The sequence below is a fragment of the Anopheles funestus genome, chromosome 2RL, assembly GCF_943734845.2.
Source record: "Anopheles funestus chromosome 2RL, idAnoFuneDA-416_04, whole genome shotgun sequence".
In the NCBI taxonomy this organism is placed as follows: Eukaryota; Metazoa; Arthropoda; class Insecta; order Diptera; family Culicidae; genus Anopheles; species Anopheles funestus.
Window position 1 is genome coordinate 5,324,185 of NC_064598.1, and position 25,468 is coordinate 5,349,652.

General features: G+C 44.5%; 5 protein-coding genes across 5 annotated transcripts; 2 read left to right on the forward strand and 3 right to left on the reverse strand.

Moving 5' to 3' along the window:
• Positions 1–5,828: 5,828 nt before the first annotated feature.
• On the reverse strand, positions 5,829–9,547 carry LOC125774864 (uncharacterized). The gene is made up of 4 exons (XM_049445219.1): positions 9,035–9,547; positions 8,474–8,884; positions 8,167–8,391; positions 5,829–6,757 (listed from the first exon to the last, which is right to left on the reverse strand). Exons 1-4 carry the CDS (start codon positions 9,362–9,364, stop codon positions 6,548–6,550), a joined length of 1,176 nt encoding a protein of 391 aa, XP_049301176.1. The 5' UTR covers positions 9,365–9,547; the 3' UTR covers positions 5,829–6,547.
• A 764-nt stretch (positions 9,548–10,311) lies between these two features.
• LOC125774831 (uncharacterized) lies at positions 10,312–14,493 on the forward strand. The gene is made up of 5 exons (XM_049445113.1): positions 10,312–10,649; positions 10,791–12,735; positions 12,805–12,976; positions 13,041–13,646; positions 13,718–14,493. The coding sequence occupies exons 1-5, from the start codon at positions 10,562–10,564 to the stop codon at positions 14,381–14,383; spliced, it is 3,477 nt and encodes a 1,158-aa protein (XP_049301070.1). The 5' UTR covers positions 10,312–10,561; the 3' UTR covers positions 14,384–14,493.
• Positions 14,494–15,450: 957 nt separating this feature from the next.
• Positions 15,451–17,094, reverse strand: LOC125774880 (myosin regulatory light chain 2). The gene is made up of 3 exons (XM_049445239.1): positions 16,940–17,094; positions 16,045–16,251; positions 15,451–15,940 (listed from the first exon to the last, which is right to left on the reverse strand). Exons 1-3 carry the CDS (start codon positions 16,940–16,942, stop codon positions 15,527–15,529), a joined length of 624 nt encoding a protein of 207 aa, XP_049301196.1. The 5' UTR covers positions 16,943–17,094; the 3' UTR covers positions 15,451–15,526.
• Positions 17,095–20,175: 3,081 nt separating this feature from the next.
• LOC125774875 (pyridoxal phosphate homeostasis protein) lies at positions 20,176–22,396 on the reverse strand. Its single transcript, XM_049445233.1, has 6 exons — positions 22,296–22,396; positions 22,094–22,226; positions 21,227–21,439; positions 20,998–21,154; positions 20,672–20,913; positions 20,176–20,557 (listed from the first exon to the last, which is right to left on the reverse strand). Exons 2-6 carry the CDS (start codon positions 22,184–22,186, stop codon positions 20,480–20,482), a joined length of 783 nt encoding a protein of 260 aa, XP_049301190.1. The 5' UTR covers positions 22,187–22,226; positions 22,296–22,396; the 3' UTR covers positions 20,176–20,479.
• A 298-nt stretch (positions 22,397–22,694) lies between these two features.
• On the forward strand, positions 22,695–23,640 carry LOC125774878 (outer dense fiber protein 3-like protein 2). The gene is made up of 2 exons (XM_049445237.1): positions 22,695–23,232; positions 23,292–23,640. The coding sequence occupies exons 1-2, from the start codon at positions 22,808–22,810 to the stop codon at positions 23,557–23,559; spliced, it is 693 nt and encodes a 230-aa protein (XP_049301194.1). The 5' UTR covers positions 22,695–22,807; the 3' UTR covers positions 23,560–23,640.
• The last annotated feature ends 1,828 nt before the right edge of the window (positions 23,641–25,468 follow it).

Here is a 25,468-nt window from a genome sequence, read left to right on the forward strand (position 1 = left end):
TTATGCTTATTTCCGATACAAACGGTTATTTGAGATTGGTTTCAACCCGAACGCCATGCGATTATGTGCCAAGGGAATGCTTCGTGGGGTGTTTTGTTTCCCTTTGCGGTTGTTTTTTTGTGCCATCATCATCGAAAAAGCTTCCATGCAAATAACGCAAAACCTTTTTTTTCCAGTGCGAGACTGTAACCGAAATGTGCGAGGTATCTTCCTGCTCTAGAAAATGGAAGGAATTGAAGGGAAGGAAGGGAGGGATAAATACATACACACACCCGGGTACACGTGTATGACAAATATCCCATGTGGCGAACGGATGGGCTCGTGATGATACCTTCCCGCTAATAATGGGAAACTGATTACGAAAGCCACGAGCTGCATCCGTACCTTTTTGGATGAAGAAACGGCGCAGGGAAACAGACGCCGAAAGGTCTGCAGGGCACGAGACGGAAGACGGAACAGGCTGTTGTTGGCTGGCCGTCTAAACGAATGCCCGAACGGTGTGGTAGCATCGTTTCGTCACCGATCGTCTTAGGCTACGCGATCAAACTAGCACGATCAGCTAACCCATTCCCTGCCAGGTCCCGTGTGCATATACGCTTTGGCAGCTGCATAATGCAGATGATGCATTGGGTAATCGACACCGACACCGATAAGCCCGCTGGGAAGATGATTTTTTTCCGCACTTCACATGTCGGAACGGTATGCCCTTTTACATATGCTCCGGCCTTCGACACCGGCCTAGGCAGATCTGATTATGGGAGCGAAGGAAAAGTGTGCAGGGAAAGCACCAACACGGCGCAACAGGGAAGACATTTCAAACATTTTCCATACCCTCGTTCGTTCACTTTGCTTTAAAGCTTGTTGATCAATTTCATGCCGTTTGCACAAGTTATGCCTAAGGGTGTTTTGTTGTGAAAGAGTGCAAATACACTACACCAAACGCAAACAGATGAACATTAGTGGAAAGAAATTGGGATTGATGAATTCCAATCGATCTGCCGAACGTTCTTCAAAGAAGCGATTTAATCTTTCACTCCGCTCCATAATCCTCGCGAACTTCCATCAGGTGTCCTCTACACTCGTCCTCTACATCGTTTCGAGCAGCAGATCAATAAATAATTTTATCTGTTTTATGCACCGGCTGGTAAAGGGAAGCCACTAGCCACGGGTTTACCCGATGATGGTGAAAGTTGTTATCCCATCTCATGCATACTCACCGACTCCTTCACCGTATCACACCAGCTTCGACGTATTTATTGTGCACCCATCCTGGCCTCCACCCAGCCTCCGCAGCTCCGCAGTACGACGCCCTTTAAGGCTTTCTCTCCGAGGTGCGTCACATTCTGGATGGGGTGCTTCATCTGGATACGATCTGTTAGCACCCCTGGTTAGCGATGTGACGAAGGATCAACGATTGGTAGTTTCTCTCTCGAGAGATGATGCATAATGGTGCACCCGCGTAATGCAACTTCACCACTCTGCACAACATAACTTCGCGAGCGTTGCGAGCAGAGTGCACAAAATGATTGGTTTTCCGTTGCGGAAACTCCGGTCGGTGAACTAATTTTTATGCTACCATCTGATCAAGGTTTGCCAGATGACGATTTACATGTCAATTTATGATCCTAGATTTGCGCTTGCACAGTCTAATAGAGACGTTAGTGCTTTCAAGATTGTGATAGACGAGCAGGGAAAGTGCATTTGGATTTCGAACAAATTGTCTGTTATTTTTTTCGATATTTGTAACTTTATTTAAACGGCTTTAAGGATGAAATTTTGTTTAAAAAAGGTAAGAAAGTTTTGTTACGAACAACATTTTTTACTACTACAACAGCATCTTTTTTTTTGCAAATATAATCGCTTGAACTCGTATAAAGTCTCGATCATGCTGCGGAATGTCCCGATATGCTAAAATGGGCAACACGGGATCATTGAACTTTCGTCCACATTGCCAAAAACTTTCAGTTATCACCGGTGAGCGCCGCCAGTTGACGGTAACAGGCGCAGCAGCAAAAATCGAAACCCAAACGAAAAACCGGTAAGGAAACGACGGCTTCACCAGCGCCTCTGATACTGTGCATTGCTAAAATCATAACAAAAAAAAGAAACAAAACAGCATAACTTGTACAATCGATTCGCCGTGACGAACGTCCCAACAACAGTGAAAAGGCGTCTCCATACGCAGACGATGCGATCGGGAAGCAAAAACCATCCCCCGAAAAACTCGATGATACGCGCAAAACGAATACGATGCCGGTGAAAATAGGTCACTCACCATGCCCGCAGGGTTAATTTCGATCCGAACCTGGCCGTATAGGCAATGGCACATGAGCAAGCTGCTCAGACGCGGCACAGGAACTTTGCGAAAATACGCTTTCATCCCTAACCACTTTCATCATCACCGGGCAAAAGGGTCAGCTACGTACGAATGGCTGCACCGATATGGCCGAACGTTCCATTCCTTAATCTTGTCCCGCGTATCATACGACAGCGTCAGCACGGACTGTTTTTTTGGAATGCTGTGGCAAGGATGAGCAGCCGACGAGCGTCAACAGTCCGGTGGTGGAGAAAAACTTTTCCTTTCTTGTCACTTTCATTCCCGATCGTGCTGAGCAAGGGGTTACGGTTTTTTTTCCGTAGGGGAGTTGTATGTGTGTTTATGCTTTGTTTGCGATCACCTTCATGATCACTTCGTGCGAGCTTTGGACTGAGGTCGAATGGTTTCGTTGGGGATGATGATCTTTGCACATATTTCAGCATATGTGGTCGATCCCACACTGGGAGCAGATGATTAGCTCCCGCTGCAACTTCATCGTATGGGGTGACCGCGCATGATTACAGCCGTAGCTAAGCCATTCTACGACAAACAGGAATCACCTACCGGAGCGATTGACACGAAATGGAGAAATTAGTGTCAATGTGACGAGTTCCACCGAATGGAGGTCAAATGATGGAAGTGTGAAATGAATTCTTGAGAATGAATGCAAAATGTAGGTTTGTTTAATCATGTTTTAATTTGCCAGTCAAAAGAATTCCTAATGTGGAATCTTCAGACACTTTTGAGCAACAATTTTAGACAACAATTTAGAGATTAGAACGTCCATTAACCAACTTATCTAAATTCGCTAACCCGATTAGATGCGATTAGCTCACTCATCAACGTTTCGTCTGATATTTCACGCTCATCTTCTGATCTAAATTTAAAAAAAAAAAACCTTTCCACAGATGCATCAGGGCCAATCCCGCCTTTCCCTTCCGGTCGCACTGATCTGCCAACGGTCCCTGAAGGTTTCGCTCCTAATTAACCGTGTAGCAGCAACTTCCCGCTTTGTTTCGTGTGTTTATCGTCAACATCAATCAACCCCAAAATACCTCCGATCAGTGATTCAAATTAATTTTATAACCTTTTTCCAGCTTCACAATAACGTACGGGTGGATCCACAACCCTACTAACCCTAATTTCGTCGCTGGCAACACTTTAAAAACCTCGTCCGATTTCATCCAGCACCGATTGGGATTTGAACTCTCATCAACATCTGGATTCCCAGGAGGAAATTCGGATTGACCAGAAAGAGAAACAGTTTCAACGTGAGCACAGGTCACCAGATCCAGTTGAGCTGGGAATTTCGCATCCGGTGACACAAAACGCAAGGGTAGCGAAGCAACGAAAGGCCAACGAGTGAGATTGATTGAATTTAATTGCCTCGCCCGATAACATTAGTTCCTGTCGTCTAATAATCACTTTTCATCGCTCGATCGAAAGATCCTCGTGCATCGAGTTTGAGAGAAAATTTGAATGCACCCCGGAGGGAAAGCAATGGCCGGTTTTTGGATGCATCGCTGCACGGCGGACTACAAACAAGTCACACCGGCTACTGACCCGGGGGCATTTTGCGTGTTATCTGTGCACGCAAAAAAAACACAAAAACAAATGCGTGTGCACCGATGACTGCTTGTAAACATGACGCTTCTAATGAAGATGCTGTCCAGCATGCCGTCCGTGAGCTGCAAAGTGCGTGCAGGAATTTGCATGAATTCACGCACAGCTTGTTTCGTTCCGCCGAACGGGTTCAAAACTTCTCTTCTCTGTCGACCGGTCGACATCGGCCGATCTGATGCAGTTGGAGGATGGAGTAAATTAAATTTATCGATCGCGGAGGCTGCACTTTATCACCGGCAGTACAAAACGATCCGACGGCACCGAACGGAAGCCGGCCACGTTTGGGCTGCTACGCCGGGACGGTGTGAAGCTGGACGACGGTAATTAAATCACTTTCACATGACGATCTTTGGTCCGCTAACGCAACCGCTCAGCCTGCCTTAGGGCGACCTTTCGCACCTCACGGCCACTTGTTTGCACCGTCGCCGTTGGTTAGGCGATGCATCGACGTTGCAGAATTTGCTGGCGAAAGAAAGCGAAAGGAGATGCAACGCGGTAGCATCGTGTGCCGGAATGCAGTTAATAACTCGGAAGGGAATCGTCTGGGGTGTTGAACTCGAGTGAGTGGCAGATACCTCCTGTGTTGAAGGAAGGCGCAAAGGGAGATTCCAACGCTAATGAGACGCACTTTGCATAACCTCTCTAATGTCGTCCGTAAACATGGTGTCAGTCAAGCCGTTTATCTTCACAGAAAGGTCCTGCGGTGTATGATTATCCTATTAGCTGAGGTACTCAGGAATCGAAGGTGGTAAAATGCTTGTTTGAAGCTACTCGGTTTGCAAAGTATGTCTTTCTTATGCGTAAAGACATAAGACATTGGATTAGATTGCGTTTGTGACGATCGGGAAGCGAGATTTTGACATGGTTCTCTCTAAGAACTGCATTGAAGGGATCCGGCTCAGTATTTGATTAGTTTCAAACCAACAAACTAGGTAAGACTAGGTCACAAATCTTGGTAATATGAATCCATTGAATCAATGTTAAACTTGTGGCAGATAATGATCCAGTGGCAAAGTGTGAAGTTGTCGTGAAGTGGCAAAGTAATTTCGAATATCCTTTCCTTTCGGTTTCCCTTAGCAGATGGCCTCATATTTCTCTTCTTCAAACTGGCGCCTAAAAAGATCATGACAAAAAGGATATCCTCATAGTTGTGTGAGAAGCGCCTTTATTGATTAATAGTTATAAAAACTCCTACCATAGTAGATATCCTCAGTTAATCATAAATTCATGTTGTTGAACTCAACAACACCAATGCAATGATAATAACTCTTCCAGCAATGCTTTCCGAGCGCTACACGCATCATTATACCAACGATCGTCAAGCAAACTACCTTTGAAAATCCATATTCATAACCCCATCGGATGCTTCAATTCGAGTGCCCTTATGAGAAGCTAAACATGGCCTCCGCAAAAGGAACCGATCGAAGAAGACGGTTCGTTCGAAACACTTGACGGGGTGGTAGCGTTCGCATGAAAGGGATCCGCTTTAATCTCCATTTGATGACCACCATCGATGTCGGCACGATGATCTTTATCACATATAAGCGTGCGGACATTAGTGGGAAAATGGGAGAGAAGGAAGCAGCGATCCGGTCAGCGCCATCTGCGACGCGTTTTCCCGTGCCGGCTGACAAAATGGACGAGTTTTCACTTTCAATCCACCCGTGAACCCGTTTCACGATATTGATGTTCCCGTGCGTCTTGTGTGGAATGGCGAATCGATCGCATATAGTAATAGTGATCGCGAGCAATCGCGATCTGGCGTGTTTTTATTTTCTTCTCTTATAAAAGTTACGGATAGCTTTTCTTGCCGTAAGAAAATCCTGAAAGAGAAAGTGTTTGTTTCTTTCCTGCGACAGTTGGGCAATCGTAAAGCAGCGACACCTAGTTTGGAGTGTTGCACGGTGAGAGAAGATATTTATTGCTCGCTTAAGCTACCTGGACTTTACATTAACATTTTCCCATCTTCCGTGTTGCGTATCCAGTTTTTGTGAAGCAACGCCCAAGCATTTTGCCGGGTGTGTAAGATGTAATCTCTCATTCGGTACGATCGATCGCGCTCTTAATATCGCGGTTGAGTCTAAACTTTGTAAGTCCGAAACGGTTAACCCTGTTTTCAAGATGGCGCGGGTTCTCTCCTAATATCAATAAGTAGTAATCATAACTTTACAACACAATCAAACGATCGTACGTGGAACATGAACTTTGCTCGAAACTAGCAGAAGATTAAACGAAAATGTAGGTAAGATAGAGCCATTTACACTATACATCGCAGATGGGTGAGAAGAACCGGAAACTTAATCTAGCTACGACTGCCAGTTCGTGACAATGATGATGTTTGCCCCCGATTGTAACTGTACTGTGCAATACCTGTTTGTTCGTTTCTATTTCTCATTTCAACTCGTAAACCGACACAACCATTACTGTGTGGTCAAACTTGCTCTCAGCTACAGACCGACTGTCCCGGTTCACAACAGTGCGAGGGCTCATCCTTCACTTCATCAGCTGCCTTATGTTAAAGGTTAACACTTACACACGGCTAACGGTGCGGGAGAAGAAAGTTGACGCAAACACTTTCATCCCCGTACTCGAGATCGTCCCGGTGACTTACTCCTGGACCGTGAATGTCAACTGCTTGCCGGTGCGCGATTCGAACCGGTTCGGTGTTTTGATGTCCAGTATTGCAATGATCGCAATGGTGAGCCCAATCAGCATGAAGGACGTCACGAAGATGCCGGACAGGATCGGGGCCGTGGTGAACCCGACACAGTCCCAGGCACTGTCAAACTTAGTCTTCCCATCCAGAGCTGGCTGTACCTGTTGAGTTGTAGCGAAGAAAAGAGACGTTAGTACTTTCTGCAAGGGAAAATAGTTCACCCAAAAACTGAAACCATCGTCCAATTCAGGTCCGGAAAATTGCGTAATGCTTTGCGATTTTTGTGCTTTTGGGGTGCGTACGCTATGATGGTACCGCCCGGGGGGCGGGGATTTTATTATGACTTTAAATTTGAGCATTTTGAGCCGGGCTAATGAAGCACACTGTTTGGTTTTTCGTGGTGTCTTTTCTTCGTTACGCAAAAAAAACCAAACCTATACAAAACTGCCGGAGTTTTGTTTTTTTTTTAGTACATTCGCACAATGTGAACGGAAAGTAGTTTTGATTGATTTTACAACTCTTGTTAAGCTGTTTAAAGTATTCGGATTAACGCATACGGTAGAAAGTTTGTTTTCGGTGCAATAAAAAAAAAGGCAAACTATTATCTCTCTTGCTCGAAACGATGCTTTACGACGTAGGGAAATGCTTTCTATATGAGCTTAAGTGATGATACCGGTTGCCAAAGCTGTTGATAAGTTGTAAAAGTAAATTTCATCATATTACATTGATGTAATTGGTGGCATTGTGCAGATTGCACAGAAATTCATTTAAACAGAAATAAAACATCTATTTCAATGGACTTGGACACTTTCCATTGGTGTATTGCTTAATCATAAGCTCTACCCATTATGCACTCGATAAATATCCATTGCGCTGGCTCGGGTGAGAATAAATGTACCACAACGATTTTTTTTGTTTTGGAACATCAAAGCTGACGTGTTTTGTCCTCCATATGCGTCACATGCATTCTACAGCATGGTAATAAATAATAATGTTTACATTGTACTACACCGCACGAACGTACTCACACGCGGCCCATCAACACCGTTCATCACCATTATGAATTACTTCTGCATTCCAGCCTAGCGTGCACAATTATTTCACCAGCGACCCACTCAACTGCAGCCGGCTGTACTGCTCCAGTTTTCTTTTCCCACCTGTCCGTGCTTCATCTTTATCGGCCGCTTTCGGCTCATCTTCCTTGGTGGTGGCATTTTCTCATCATGTTGTTCGCTGCATTACGTACAGATGTTAGGCGCATGAAGCACAGATACGTCTCCCGATGGTTAGACAGTGGCGTCTTTTGTTTACGTTTTTCATATCGGACCTCGTTCGGTTAGGGGTATGATCATTTAATTTTGTACGTAAATTCAATCACCTACTTACAAGTAGGGTAAAGCGACGCTTTGATTGCTATTCTCGCGGCAACAATTCCCAGCATGCCGTTTACATGAACGATTGTTGTCTGATTAAGGTCCTATCATCATCATTATACAATCAAGGGTGAACGCGTGATCGATTGGGGTGCACACCACTCGAAAAGGGCATCCGAGCGAGCCTAGCCTCTTACCTGTATGTTCTCCAACGTCAGCACGGTGGTGCCATTGCGGAATACAAGCTGACGGGCGCAAGAGTACGATGCGCCCAGTGGCGCGTATGGTGCTTTACCCTCCAGTTCGAGGGTCGTGTCGAGTGTCTTGGCACCGTCCTTGCTCTTGGTGTCCATCACAAACACATCCACCTTGGACATCGACCAATATCCAGCATCCATATCGAATCGGAACTTCAGCGTAAGCTGGAAAGAAAACACACCGAATTCAATTTCATTTCAATTACCATTTCCAGCAGCTCATAAAGCTAAAGGTACAGTCACTTACCTTTGTCGAATCGTCCACCTTAAACGTGACAATCATTTTACTTTCGCGCTCTCGTGCATCGTACGTGGCGAGCGTGTGCTTGTCCAGCACGTGCGTTGTTTCGCCCTCGTCCGAATCGTTCAGCATCTTCAACACTGGCGGACCCGTCATGTACAGGATCGCTTTTCCCGGTACGTTGTAGATGGAGTCGGCTATTTCCGGCTCATCCGTAGGACTGCCGGGTGTCGTACTGCTGGTCGAGTAGAGATCTTCGCCACCCTTAGCTTCGCGCTTGTGCAGCACGTGCGGCTCTTCCCATTGGTTGGCCAGAATTCCCAGTACCTTCCGTTCGCCATAGTTTTCCGTCGAGTCACGGAACAGTGCCGACAGCTCCACATCCTGCTGGGACGGGGATCCAACAAGGTTGATAACCTGGGAAAGGAAAACCACATTCATAAATCAATTCACACCCGAATACAGTAGCGTCATCTACGCGGCCAATACAGGAATCACACACGCACTCTCTCGCTCTCTCTCTCTTTCTGCTCAATGTGCAATTTATGTTTTACTCTTTTCGCTTACCTCAGCATTCACATTATAATCGAGCGGATTGGAGCTCAACATTTGCTGCGGGCTGTACATAAATTCGTACTTTTCCACAATGCGCTTAAATGTGGGGAAATTATCTGCCGACAGTTTGGTAGTTCCGTTTCTGAGGAAAACCACAACAGCGGCCGCATTCGAGTAGAGATCCCGCAGCATCTTATCGTCCAGCTCGGTCAGCGCTGGCGTTTGCAGGTCCTTCAGATCATCCAGGCCCCAAAATAGGAACGGTCCACTGTAGTATGCACTCGAACTTTGCACCAGCGTCACTGCCAGGGCCAGCGCTAACAGCTGCACACGCAGGAACATTCCGTCGTCGTTCGCTTCCCGTTAACTGTGCCAATTGAAACGTCCCCGAGGGCTAATTGATAGCCGAATGGAATCACGCAATTCTAACGCGACCGAATTTGTTCGTACACCACCAGCAGAACTTTGCAAAACTGATGGGACAGAAAATTCTGAACAGCAATGACAGGAGTGGATCGATATTTTACTCTCCGCTTGCTGGTAGGTTTCGTGAGAGCGGTGACCAAAGTTTGGGAACACATGCGCGAAACTGTGTACAGTCCAAAGGGGAACCGTGGGTGCGAAGGGTTTTATGAGCTGCACCACGTGCTCTTGTTTACAAACAAAAATAAGAAAAAGACGACAAAAGTTGAAAACAACAAGTGTTAAATTGTTTTCTCTTTTATTCAAAACCATTTGATGTAAAATTAATTATCTTATTTCATATTCTTAACGATAACCGTAAAAACATTATTAAAAACTTATTTCAAAAACATTGTTTAAAGTTTATCGCTTATGAGAAGTAGAATTTATTACTTTACAAGCTTGTAACTTTAAATGGTAATGATATTTTCACGCAGAAAATGCGCCCTTTCTATATGGAGAAAATTTGAAAAACACGTGGCGTGATTTTAAAATGACCGTTACAAAATTGACATTGGCTAACGCTATGTAACGCTTCTCTTTGCTGAAGAAAACTGGAAACAGTGCACAAAGCGTAAAGTAGTAAGAAAATCTACGGATCAAAACAAACCTCACCTTCTTTCTTCTTTCTTCAGCTGTACCTACTTACCTTCACCATCAACGATATCCAAAGAACCGGTTATACGCACGAAAAAGCACGCGTTAAAGCCACGATCAAGTGCGAACGGCGCGAAAAGAAGCCTCTTGAAGACGGAGAGAAAGTTACGCACGCTAAACATGGCCAAACACCGCGAGAGACAGAGAGAAGTTGGATGGCCACTTCGAAGAGAGCCTATTGAATTGGAATCTGACCACGCACAGGGGTGACTCAGATCGGTGTGTCTGAGAATCGAAACAAGCTTCATGTAAAGCGGATCGTGTGACGAACGCTCTGGCATCAGGTCCGGGTTTCTTCGTTCAAAACAATAGCGCATCGGTGCAATTTGTACAGTGCAGTGTGTGCTCGTTACCGATTACATAAATGTGAAACAACACCGGGCTTTGCAGACAAGAAATAAAAAGCATAGTGCGATAGACATGAAGAACTCGATCAAATATGAATCGTGGACTTCAAAGCGTTTTTCGCTTCTGTTGCTTGCTGTACTAACGCTTGCTGTAAATGAAGGTAAGTGAATGGTCAAGAGTTCCGCGCCTTGACGTCGTTGCCACGTTAGCTGTTTCTTAGCCTCCCTTTCATCTCGTTTCGCATGAGCTGTCGGTGGAATTTGCTGTTCTGATTTTCATTCCTATCGCTCTTTCACTCCAGCTCGTGGGTTAAACCTAGTGGCGCATATTTCACAGAGGGGTTTGCATGGAGAGATTTCCTTCTCGCAGCACAACGACCGTCAGGTGCAGATTACATCGGAACTCGAGACGACGCTTCAATATCCGGAACAAGCATGGAGCTGGGGAATCTATCAGCTTCCGGTTGACTATACGATCGTCGATCCGCAAGAGCGATGCCAGATATCACGGTTAGGGGAACAACTGTGGTCATTCGACGATGATTTGGGCTATTTGATGCTACCGGGTAATGAATCGACGACGTGGTTAAACGACATCGCACTCACGGGTGAAAAGGGACTTTGGGGCAAATCGCTTGTCTTGTACGACCCGGGCATAAACGTACGGATCTGTGCGACGATAGTGACGCGCGATGGTTCCCAGGACCATTTGGCAGAGGCACGCTTTTCCAGCCCCATTACGGGTTCCATCTATTTCCGGTGGCTGGCGGCAAAGGAATCGAACCACTCGGATACACTGATTCATTCGAACCTGTTCCACACACGTGATCAGTCGCGTAAGATGGGCAATCCTGCATACACTGAGCACATGTGGAAAATATACGTAACGGATATCTTCGAAAGTGAGGCACAGAATGCGGAGGAAAACTGTAACAAGCTGCAGCTGGTGTTTGATCCACAGAACCGAGGGGCTGGCAATGCCATCGGAGATATCGACGGACGGGTAGGTGCGCTACGCATTACGACGAATGCGCGACAAAATCAGTACCCGCAACTTTTCCACGATCATCAGCTTGTGCTTCTGCCAAGCGATCTTTATGGGCCGTCACGCAAACTGTACGTAGTCGTGTTTGATCCTAACCATCCAGATACGTTTCTAGCCTGCGCGAAGATTCGCCATCAGAAACCAAGAACTGCGCGCGCACTCGTCGATGGAGGTGGAATGCGCGGAGACATGCGATTCACACAGCGATCGCGGTTCGAACCGACGTGGATTCAGGCAACCTTTGGAGCCACTGGCAATGAGTCTGATGCCAACATTAACTATGCCAAAGATGTGTCCAGTTTCCGTATCAATCAGCTCCCTCTGGAGGCATATGCTGGTCCGGAGGATCGGTACTGTTTGACAGGTGGTGGCACCTTCAACCCGATGGGCATCGCAGCGAAAGATATACCTCCACCAGGGTACGGTACGCAGGATCAGTATCCGGTGGGTGATCTGAGTGGGAAAGTACAAAACAGAAACAAAAAGGAGTCTCATTCGTACTATCTTCCTGGTTCGAGTGCCGAACTATCCGGTTCGTACTGGGACACGTTTCTACCGCTGCAAGGGCCGAATGCGATCATATTTCGTAGCTTTTCGGTACAGCGGTACAATCGTACACAGCCGACAAACATCACCGAAGCACCATGGGCCTGTGGTACCGTCGCACTCTACGAATTTAACCGTCCTTATCAAGTGCCCATTCTAACGGCACAGGTGCTGTTCCGCTACCCTATCGTAGGACGCATATTGTTCCGACAGGTGAAGGATGAGTACTGGACCGAAACGGGCATCATCTTCGAGTATTTGATCCATGCGGATGGATCGACAGTTAACAGAACAGCCGATCATCGGTGGGCGATCATGGACGATGCACCGGGCAAAGACTTTTACGATTGGCAGAACCGATGCGTCAGTGCTGGTGGTGTGTACAACCCTTTTAAAGCTGCTCCCTTGATGGGGAAAGCTTGGGAAGAGGTGTGCACTGGCAGTTCGGTAGAGTTGTGCCGGGTTGGTGATCTTTCGAACAGAGTGGGTGGTTTGGCAATTGCTGGACATAAGAGTGAGGCGACAATGATTAGCCGTAAAATGTACATCGATTCGAACCTTCCATTGAGTGGACATGCTAGCGTTATCGGACGATCAGTAGTGATCTACGATGACAATGGACCAAAGGCACGCGGTGAACGACTAGCCTGTTCAGTGTAAGTTATTCAGAGGACGTTCTTTGTAAGGAATTTATTTTATACGATTCTTTGTGTGCTTTTTCGCAGTATTGGGGGATATCACCGACGAAAGGTGGTCGCCAGAGATTGGTACTCGAATGGCGATCCGTTGACAATCAAGGGAAAGTTAGAGTTGGTGCAACAATCGGAGTACGATCTCACCAATGCAGAGGTAGACTTCAAGGGTCTGGACAGAAACAGTGGCTATCATGTTCATGTCGTAAGTAGCACACGAATCACGGCAGTATGTCACACTCACTATGGTATTTCTTTTCGACTAACAGGCCCCTGTAGAAGGTGATCTAGAGTTCCCGTGCGAAGATTCCACCGTGTACGGACACTGGAATCCTCGGGACGTCGATCCTAAACAATCACCATTACCAACATTGGGCAGCACGGATGAGTATGAACTGGGTGATCTTAGCGGCAAGTTTGGAACACTTGATGGGGCAACCATGTACGAGCAGACATACAACGATACACGGCTGCCGTTGTTCGGGTACGAGAGCATCATCGGTCGTTCGATTGTGGTGCACAAAAAGGAGAAGAATCGCCGTTGGGCCTGCAGTACCCTGGAGCGTGGCTATAGTCCGAATGAGGCTCGTGAAATACGAGCCATAGCATCCTTTCACCACCCGACGGGCTATGCTTACGGTTACATACGTCTGACGCAGCTAATCGGTAATGATAATAGCCAGAGTGATACCATCATCGAGGTGAAGTTACGATACCCTGGCAAGCATGATCGCAATGTGACACATAATCACAACTGGAACGTTTGGGTGAATCCGGTCGGTGTCGATGCCACCGTCAAGCAGGTGGAAACGCGCTGTGTTGCGGCGGGGTACGTGTGGAATCCTTACTACACTCAGCTCGCAGATCCATTAAATGTAAGTATGAGCTTTTTCTTTTATCCTTCGAGGAAGATCACTTCTAACACTAATTTTCTGCGACATTTTAGCAAGAGCTGTACAAACAAGAGTGTGGTCCGGATAATCCATTGCGCTGTTACGTAGGTGATGTGTCCGCCCGCCTTGGACCTATCTCAATCGGAAGTCGTCGGCAGATATTTACCGACAGCAATTTCCCCCTGGAGGGCACCGTCAGTGCGCTGGGACGTTCGATCGTAATATTTGGTGCGGACTTCTCTGGCTTTCGGTTCGCCTGTGCAAATATCGAACCCGATCACGACATTGTGAAGTACATTAACCTCAAGAAACCGCCTCGGTTTGTGGTGGCACAGTTTCTCGAAGATGTGCGGCTCGTGATGGGGCTGCCCGAATGGATGCTGGCGATCGATTCGCGCAGCACGAAGACACTGCATAACGACGCTTGCATCCAAATGATCGTACACTTTAAAGGGCCGAGTGCACACAAAATAGAGCAAGACTTTTCACGACTACTGGCGGTCGGGCGGCTTGATGCACCGAGCATATACATCCCCGGGTACGACAACAGCAAGCGCAAGCGAACGTTATCGTACCGAACTTGTGGGGTGCGCGATCCGAACGAAAAGAGTGCTAAGGTGTTATTTGGAAGTAGCGGAACAATGCGCAATTTACCATTTAGGGTAGTAATAGTGATGTTGTTACCATTGATGAGATTATTGCACCAATTTATGCTTTAGTAACTAGATCTCCTTAAGCTCTAAAAGTTCCTTTGCTCTTTGAACATACAATCAAAAGTGTTTAAATAAAATGGTTTTCTTTAACCGTTAAGGCAGGATTGTAAGAAATATATTTTGTAGTTTTGCAATTATTTATACAAAAAAAACCTACGAACTAAGGATAGTTTGAAAATGCTTCGCGAAGCATAACAGAACAGCCTAAATGTATGCATTGCGCAAAGCTTTTTTAGAGCTTTACACGTGCTTAATTTAAATCGCTAATCACGTGTGAAGTAATTTTTTCCCAAAATAACTGTTTCTCGTATGTGGACGAGAAAGGCTTTTTAATCTGCTAAAATCAGAGAAGCTTACTTATTTACGTATGTACAGCATGTTGGATATTTTTATAAGACCGTCTCCTTAAACACCGAGCAACTGCTAGATCGCATAAGAAATGTCGAGAAGTACTAACACAGTTGTCCAAAGCGGTGTGCAAAATATTGCTAGGACATTGCCAACTGTACAAGTATGGATAGCTTTAAAAATAGATTGAGCTAGTAGATGGAGCACAATCTAGTGAAAGAAATAAACTGGCCTTGGTTGGTTGTTTGGTTTTGTTGTTTTCCCCATTGCTCTTTAATTAAATTTTCTCTTCATCTTCTCCCTTCTCATCATTAACTTCTATTAGTTTTGGCCTCTCATTTGTTTTCAACGTTTTTGCTTCGCGATCTTAAGTTTGATGTTGTTTCTATCATGTTGTTGTTGTTGTTGTCGTTGTTGATGATGATGTTGTTGTTGCTGTTGTTTTTCATTTGTTTTTTTTGGGCACACTGGGACACCATTGGCAACTCACTGCCCGTCACCATACGGTGACGGTGGTGATGATGACGATGATGGGCAACCGGGTGTTGGTGTTTCTTGTTGCGCTCGTGTGGTGACCGGCATACATTCTTACGGCCAGTGTGGGTGTTGATTTTGGGTGACGTGTTACAAATACAAAACAAACATAACTACAAACACAAGCAAAAAACAATAGAAAATCGAATGACAGTGTATAGAAAAAAGACGAACTTCGAAACGAAGGTAGTTATACAAAATTCATTGTTTAGATTTTTTTTTTGGTTAGTTTTTTTTTGGTTTTGTTTTTGGCTTTAATTATAAAATTTATTCTTCCGCCTCCTCCTCGGATCCGGTGAGCATGGCGATCAGAGCAGCAGTGTCGATGTAGCCCTTATCGTCAATGACCATCTGATCGAATGCATCGTCACACTCGTCCTCGGTGAACTTGTCCTGGCCCCAGTGGGTCAGAGCGAAGCGGAACTTCTCGCCATCGATCTTGCCGTTGGTGTCGAAGGCCTTGAACGCGTTGATGACGACATCGTCGTCATCGGTGCCACCACCCGACATGCGGTTGGCGAACAGCGTCAGCAGCTGGGTGAAGTTGAGCGGTCCCGTAGCCTCACCGAGCATCTCGTCCAACTCCTTGTCGGACACCAGCTTGCCCAGAGCGTCGAAGGTGGAGCGGAGATCGTTCTTGCCAATGACACCATCCTTGTCGTTGTCCATTAGCGCGAAAGCCTGAACAGACACAGGGGAGTGAAGTGATGTACGTTAGTGATATGCTGCTAAAGTCGGCCACCTGTCGATATCTTGATCGATCGATCATGGTCGATCATACGCACCTCTTTGAATTCGGCGATCTGCTTCTGGGAGAAAAGCACGAAGACCGAAGATGGGGCCTTCTTTGCCTTACGGGACGACGAGCCGCGGGTCGATCCGCGCTGGGAGTCCGAGGGGGTCGGTGCCGCTGGGGTATCTGCAGGGGTGTCGGCCGGAGTTTCATCCTTGGACGACGCCTTCTTCTTCTTGACCTTCTTCTCCTTCTCAGACTATAGGGTAGAGGAAGGTGAGCAAAAGATTACGAGTCAGACTCAGACCAGGTAACGCAGATTTGTGCGATCGGAGCATAAACTGTTTTCCATTTCCACTCTGTTCATCCTTGAAACACGTATGCAACAGCAGTTCGGAGAAAATGAAATATCTCCTCCCGCTTTGGGGAGTGAAGGAATTCAACCGGATGGTAGAACTATTTTTAGAAACGAATCTTGGAAAATTCACGTTTCAGCTCACGATGCCTGAGTAGCGATCGCAATCACACACGGTTGCGCAACGAGCAGATTTCATCACACTACAACATCAGATTTTCCTCATCTTCACCGGATGATTCGTTAGATTTCAAGTTTAACCAGCCATGGAAAATCACACACGATGTCTACTGCGTCTTGCAAAATCGGGTTGTTCTATCGGCTGCCAGTCCCGTACCGGTATCGACACGTACAGAATTCATCGTTAAACTTTCAAACAAACAGTCCGCAGTTCCTCACTTTCAAGCACTTGTGTCGATACAATTCGCTACCGTTCTTGAGAAGATTTTCCGAAAAATGTAGGCAACTGTTTCACTATATTCTAACTCCGGTTAAACGATTGCTGTTGGTACGCTTTCCACTTTGGATGAACAGAGTTGCCAAGTATCGCAACAGTACAGATGTTAGTCGCTGGTCTAGAACTGGTCCTTACCATGGTGCTTAGCTGGTTAGATTAGAACGACTCTACTCGATTACAGCTCGTGAGCGACTGATTTTAAAGAAGCACCGTCGCTGATAACTACGGTTGCTTCCTTCCTTCAGGCGGGTCTTATTCGCCTTATTCGGCGACCGACAAAACAGTCTTTTATAATTCGTACTGCGCGTCACGGTATGCGCAGGCCTATTATTAGTCGAACGCGGCTAGTGCACGGGCTCACAGTCGGCCAAACTCCCTGGTTAAAGGCTAGAGGATGCGTTTGCGCACACCGACTCGGTGAGCTGGTGGTTGCACAATACACACACCCGCACGCATCGAACGCACCAGGCCAGCCACTGTGTCCAAACGGTTCTAGACATTCATTGTGTAGATGTGTACACGTTGGGGGTCGGTTTTTGGTCTGTTTTTTTCGTCCGTTCCTTCCTAGTGTTTCACTACAATATGTGTTTTAGCTCTCTGGTTCGATGGTCTAGTGGTTGTACGCGTGAGCTGGATCTAGACCCGACACACTTTGCACAGACTCTGGTTCACATTCGGAGGATTTATTTTTAACCAATTTCCCACCGTGTACCGTCGTGTTGCGTGGACGTACCCGTTCTATGTCCGAATTTTCTTCCATACCTCTGCCATCTTGCCATCCGGCCAATCCCTTCGGATTGATTTTCCCTTCACTGGCTACAGTTGACACGTAACCGACACGTATGTGCGTAAGCGACGGCAAATTTCGCGGTGGAATTGGACGAACCTGCAAAGAATTTTCACGGCTTTGCAACCACACCGCAAGCGCGGAAAGAAGGAAGGTAACCCACAATGAACTGGGCAAAGGGGAGGGGGGGGGGAGGGGGGGCTAATCCCTCACCTAGCCGGACTGGGTAACGTATGAACTAGATTTACTGTGGCCGCAATCCGTCCCGGCAGTAAGGCTGCACGTAAGAAAACCAAAAGGGAACAAAAAAATACAATATTTAAAACTGTGAACGGTCACAGTGAAGGTTTTGTTACGGAGAAAACTCCTCCATTTCGGACCAATACAGTCCATTAGCTGCTTGTAACGTATGGGTTTCTTTGTTTTTGCTTCTTAATGAACAGTTTTGATTTATGCGTGGCACCATGCTTTGGCATCGCACAAAATATGAACCATTTTACCGCTTTGGTTTTGTTTCAAACTGTCTATATCCTTGTTTTTTCTTCCCTGCTTTGCTTTTTTGTTTCTTTTTTTATTGTTTATACGTTTTGTTGGTATTTCTTAAATTACTTTTATTTAGATTATTTAGGTTTGTTTTCTTGTTTCTTTTTTCGTTTTTATTTCGCTATTCTTTCGTACTTTAGAATGAAACTGTTGAATATTAGCCAGTTTTTTTAAATATTTTACTAACTAAATACTATTCGCAGTATTTGAATGTACATTTCATTTCATCATGTTTTTCCCAGTACTTGAAAAACATTTTCATATTCTAAACATATTGATCAATCTGTGAAATCAATGTTTTATTTCTATATTTCAATCACTTATGCAAATGATCTTTTTATCATGAATGATCTAATATTTATCAAGTACACACTTGCCTTGCGATACATCTTAATAGAACTTGCTGTTGTTCATATACATTTATCAGCGCGTTTCAGTAGTTTAGTGAAAACATCCTATCGAGCTATGGATAAACCCAGTCAGAAAGTCAAAAATGAAATGCCATGACCGCATAATCTCTGTTCCTTTCATTATTAGACAGAACAGATAAATGATCAGTACTTGCAAAATGTATAAATGACAAATAATATGCATTACTTTTAATGTGCAAATATTAAACATTATCACCTTCCTGTTATCACATACTCGCCATACAAAATAATCATAATATACAGAACATAAAAATAACATTTTAAAGTCATAATCTGAAAATCTGTCGTTGATATCTTATTTTGTACTTAACTATCAATGAGTTCATCCTTTTTTTTTCACATATATCATAAATACCACTTTTCAGCATAACTCCTTAAAACTTATTTTGTTTCATTTTTAGTTTTTATCAGTTTATTTACTTGTTGCTTGCTTCATGTTGTTTTCCAACATGCCGCTGTTATGTATTCCATTTTTAGTTTTGGTGTATATTTTCGCCTTCGACCTTGGCATGACGTTGGTAAAATTATCCAACACGTAAATTTCAAACGGTGTTTCAAAGCAAGGAAGCAAATCAGGTCATTGAAGAAATTTGAGACGTCTCATAATCTGCTATCACTAAGAAGAAAGTTAGCAGAGCACATTTACTCTTCCAGAACCGCGAGAAGGACATCCTGTCGTGAAAAGGACATCCAGAATTGGTTGGTATTCAACTGTCTGTAAACAACATATCTCGGTTGGCAATAAAACTTAGAACATAAATTCATTACATTTGCCAGAATGAATGAGAGAAGGCAAAAACGAGATAGAATCAAGTTTGAGATAATTTTAGCAAATGTCCTATCATTGAGGTTGTGTTCGAAGCACAGCTGTATGTATATGCGCCGAGAAGGCGAACATATTTAAGGCACGAGAATACAAAGACTAAAGACCAGAGGTAGAAATCTATCTGCGACGGACGTTTATCTAAAATTATTATTTTGAATCACACCATCTATCGTGTCAGCATCGGTTTGATCATTCCTCACGAAGAAATGTACCATTGGTGACATACAACCAACCATTATCTGTATCGGATTGTATCCAACGAGACAGTAATGGTACGGAACTATCGTACCCGGTCGCATCTGGAGAGCATCCAACGAACCTACGCCGGTACTGATTGGAATTAATTGGTGAAAATTCGACAGCAAACAGGTTGAAATAGCGAGCAATACATCGACACTACCTATCCCACAGTAATACGCAACGATGGAAGCTGCGAACCAAACGGCGAATTCATTTCGTACGCGAACCACACTCTGCCAACTAGAGTTGATGCTCGGCGAAGACACCGGTGCACACATATGGGGGCAGACATTCCTGCGCTAAAAATACTGCCAATAATATTTTTACCCGTGACCGGTCCTCTCTTCCTACGTGCGTACTCTCTAGGCTTCTAATTTCACCGGCCTATAGCGACCGTTGGTAGTGCAGCAAAACAGTGCGAGTTTGTTAGATGATGAATCATCGACATTTTAGGGTGTATAATTTAACCAGTTTCGCTGCTGCATTGACCAGCTGTGATATAGCGCTCGTAAGGGTTTGGTTGAATAATTCTACACTATTACAATTCATTCAACACATTTTATATTGCACAAGAACGAAGTTACTTAACAGCCGGTGGCGTCAATCCTCAGGATCGCATGCAACGTATATAATGTTTATTGGTGGTATTGTCTGTTTTTGCTTTTACATTCAACCACCTTCCGATTTTTACAAAATTACCCCCGATGGTATTTGGTGCTACGAAGAAAGTAAAAAACAAGGGAAAATCTCGTTGGTTTTCACAAACACACTGGTGTGAATGGCGTGTGTTCTATTGGATCGAGAGCCGCTCCTAACCGTACGGCTGTCTTCGTGGTTTGGCGTTTCGCTCACGCATCAGTTGGTTTCTTGGCCCTAGCCCCGAAAATAGAACTACCCACGCGCACAATGGTGCTGCCCGCTTCGATCTGCAAAGAGTCGGAAGAAAAGCACCAAATGAGCCGACAGGTCATGTTACACCAACACGCGCACACATTTGAGTCAGATTTTAGTACGCCATCGAGTACATAATAATTACGTACCGCTTGCACGAAATCATCCGACATGCCCATTGACACCTGCAGGTCGGCTGGGTCTCGCTCGAATGTACTGCAGATATCTTGATGACATTTCATCAACGTACCAAAGTCCGGATTTGGCCCGGCCGTATAATCGTGTCCAAATCGACCGATCGTCATCACACCTTCGCAGTTCAGATTAGGGCACTTGTCCACTACGTATCGAAACAATCCCACGGCATCTTCTGGCTGGACACCATTTTTTTCTACAACGATAGAGAGAGAAAACAAGCAAAACCCACAACCAAGTTATGTGTTCATTTCTGTTGGATTAGTCATGCTTTACATACCATCTTCGCCACTGGTGTTTATTTGTACCAGCACATTTAGCTTCGGTTGTTTTTCAGCATTTTCTGCCTTCAACTTTTCCCACGCCTTGTTCAATCCTTCCGCTAGCTTGATGCTGTGCACCGTTTGAATCATGTGCAAGTTCGGAAGATTCAGCACCTGGTTTATATGACACGTAAATAAGTAATCTACGGATTGGATAGCTCCCAAGCAGCTAACTATTCCACATACCTTATTAATCTTGTTACTCTGCAAATGGCCAATAAAATGCCATCGAATATCCTGACAGTGTTCCAGGATTCTACCATCATTCGCTTTCTCCACCAGCTCTTGGACATAGTTTTCGCCGAAATCACGTTGGCCCACGGAATAAGCGTCCAGAATCAGATCGATCGGTTTAGTTTTACTGACTGCCACAAGCAAAGGTTTGGGGGCATTGCTGAGCTGTTGAGAAAGGTAAAAAAATGAGGAAAATTAACGGAAACTCTTTGTTTGTTGTCAACTTTACACGTGTGGGTTGCAAATTCAAAAAGATCATCTTGCATGCTGCCTTGAGTAGCTTGCATGCTATCGTTAATCCCAACAGCATGCAAGGTCCACATTGCTCACAGCACTCGTGAAAGTTTTTTTTTCGAAAAGTGTAAACAGCTTAAATTATTATTCAAGCTGTTGTTTATAACACACTCTTGCTCATGCAGGTTAAATTTAATAACTCAAATAACTTAACAATTTGTACAAATTTTAAAACACCTCCTTGAACACGTTTGGGAATATTTGGTGTAATATGAATGTTTGATTATATGAACACTGATAGCTGATAAACTGATGTTGTGTAGAGTAATATTATAAGGCCGAAGATAATGTTTCCAGCAACCGATAGTTACTTTTTAGAGATAAGTTAGTTCAACACTGACACCGCTTGGTCATCTCATGTATTTGCTTGGTTCCAATTCACATCCGGTAATCACTTCCTTCGCGCGTGATCTGATCACCATTACCAATCCCAAATTCGATAATTCCACCACGACTTGATTTTACTAACATTACAGCTTCCGGTGCTATTGCAAAACAGTACCAGGCACACTACAGGATACTTACCGACGATCTTTTGCTGTAGACTTCCTCGATCTTCTGCAACGTTTGTCGGATGCCCAATTTCACGTCTATCTCAGCCATCACTTTGCGTATCATTGGACGGTGCGTGGATAACGCATGCACTTTTCTAGATTCTCTGCAATGAAGGACAATCGTAATACAATGTTGCGTTTGCTATCTCGCGGAATTATTGTGCTATATTTACTCTTGCTACAACGAAGATGTAAATTGTTTTTCGTTATCAGCTGGGATGAAAAAATGTAAACAATGCAATGCAAAAAAAAGCACAGAAAAGGATGACATTTGCTACGGATTTATAACACCTCGTTGAAATGTGCGAGAAACGGTCATGAAATATTTCAACGCTTGCAACGTTTCATTTGCATTCAAAAAAGCGTTAAATAAAGTAATTTCACTCGCATTGTAAAATTTACAAAATGTAACAATCGATTAGGCATCTTGATGATGGAATGATGGAAGATATCTTCTAATAGCTTGAAGAAGAAGATTAAACTTAAATTCCAAAAGAATTGGAACAAAAATTGCAAGGACACATTGGCATTGATTAGCTACATGAACTGATCAAAGTAGCCATTGCTTTACATTCTTCGACTGATTCCATTTTCTCACTAGTATTAATTTTGAATTGAAGGTGTAAGGTTGCTAAATTCCTAGTATAAAGTTTCTAAGTTCATCCAATAAAATCCCCTAAAAAAAATGAATCCAAGAAACAAAGGCCCAGGTCCTACGGCGTACACACTACCAACGGAAGTCGGTTACAATCAGCATGATCCACGAAAGGAGCGAAAACCTATGTACACGATGCGACCAACGTTTAAAAAATGCTACGACACAATCGGGCCCGGTCCTGCTACCTACGATCTCAAGAAGCAAACCCGCGTCGGTGGTCCTCGGGAACCAAAATATTCTCTCGCCAGTAGGCTCAACCCACTGAAGGCTGATCTTGGCCCCGGACCAGGCGCACACAATAATCATCTAGTGCCGACTATGAAATGTAAACGGCCACCTATGCAGAGTTTTGGATATCGTATAGATGTGCCTAACAGGGAGATTATACCGGCCCCGAATCGATACAACGGATTAGTTCACATGACCCGTCCCAAGGCACCGCTCTATTCGATGTAAGTATGAAGTCATGTAGTTATTATAGGGTTCATAACAAATTGTGTTCTCTTCACAGGGGTATAAAAACGAAGGATATCCATGGATTGGAAGGACCAGGTCCGGCCAGATACGGCCCTACATCACGTGATGTCACCCATAGGCGTGCACCCAGCTATGGCATGCGGCAAGGGCACACGGATTTCATGAATCGATTGCCTCATCCGGCACCCAACCATTACCCTCTGATGAATCTACGTGTCGGTTCAACGGCTCCTAGTTATACCTTTGGTGTAAGACATCTCGATTGGCAGGATCCAATGATTATTCCTGGTGACAATTGTTAGTGCCAACCGTCATCAGTGGATCATGTGATGTGTCTTCATGTTAGCTAAATAAAATTGTAATGTTTACAGGACACGCCAGTACTTAATTGTTACAAAGGGATTTTTCTTAATATTTACTCAATAATGAGTATCAATATTATCATAATCATTAAATTTGATTCTTAAATTTCAAGGTGCCATTTTACGGTTCTTACTACACACTGAGCGAATAACTCGAGCAAGCGGATGCAAAAATGTCATCAGCTCGAATTACGTGTTGCAAACAAGCAAACTGAAGAAGGTGAAATAAAACTACATTGCGCAGTGTAATGATGCCCGGATTAACATGCACCAAGAACGTAAACTTGATGCTCAAATGGCACTAGCTCGCGTTTCATGTCCCTTCGCTTTAGAAGCATCTTTCTTTGCCTTTACGTTTCTACACTGTTTCGATCACTCTCGAACCATCCCACGGAATTCGATCATCAACAGTCATCTCCGTTGGTAAAATGGCTTCGCATGGCGGAAACGACCATGAAGCCCCCGAAACGTCCAAAAACTAAAGCCCACAGCCGGGGTCCAACGTCTGCCGAAAAACAAAACCCAAAAAAAAACAAAACACACACAATGAAAAAGAAGACCTCTACACCAATTAACCGGCATAACGAGGATCAAATTACTCTCCAAAGCCACACTCATTTGTTATTCACTGAATCGATCTTGTCGCACCGGATGAAAAATGTCATGAGCATATCAATAAAGCAATAAAATCTTGGCTCTTCTCGCTCGAGCGGGAATAAAACCAGGACAGGAAAGACAGGTTAGGATGAAAGGAAACACCCCATTTTCACTCAATCCTCCCATATCCTTCCCGGGGCGAGTGTACGCGCTGGAAGGTTGATGATGATGGTGATCATTTCCGTCGCCGCCACGGAATCGAAACGTAAAGGAACGATGCGCACACACCTTGAAGCGGCCTATAAAAGATGGTACGGGCGGACAATGTCTAGGATGGGGCCTACACACGGGCTCCATGCACGAGACGGGATAGATTCATGATGGCGGCGGATGGGACCACTTTATGGCTTTTCCTGCTTGCCTGTCCATTCTTCTAACCGTCCTGGGGGTAGCATAAGGCGCAGTCGATTAGATGCAATAAAAAGTTAATTTGATTAGATATTTATATAAGCCGATCTCACCCGAATGCGCACGTTCGTACGCCGGAGCGGTAAGTTGCGTAGGTTGGCGCGCTTTTGGTTTGAGCCACTTCGGACGACCTGTTGTGTGTTGCGTTTGTTGGGAGATTCACACAACTCCGGGTAATGTCTCAATTAATGACACTCCAAGGGTGAGATATCCATTTCGTCTAAATGTCTTAGCGATTGAAGCAGATAACTATCAAGCATCGGGAAGATGCTGGGAATTTGACCAATTTGTTTACTAAAGTTGATATACAAGCCGTGATCAATAATAGATAGGAAAGCTGAATTTCGATAACTCTGTTTTAGCAGCTTTATTTAGTGTGGGAGTTGGAAACGTTTTGCATAAAATGATAGTTTAAAAGCATCGAAATAAGATAGATCTCTAATGCAGATATCATAGCGCCGAGGCGTTTTTTGTTTGAAAACAGGTAATATAAAAACGCCTGAAGATATGCAATTACAAGTAAAAAGTGATTTTTAAGAATGACAAAATGAATTCCACATTTATTTCTTAATGAAACGATTATGAATGCGATGATCGTTTACTGAAGTTTTGTTTTGTTTAAAGCTCAATAAATTTAAATCAATTTTTTGATATGGCCAAATCCTTGCGAACATCATTGCTGTTAAACGACTCATAAACGTTCAACACAATGAGCTGAACTTCGTACAAGATCAGTCTGCATGATCAGTCCCTGCAAGAAGAATAGCTAAAGTAATTGAGGTTT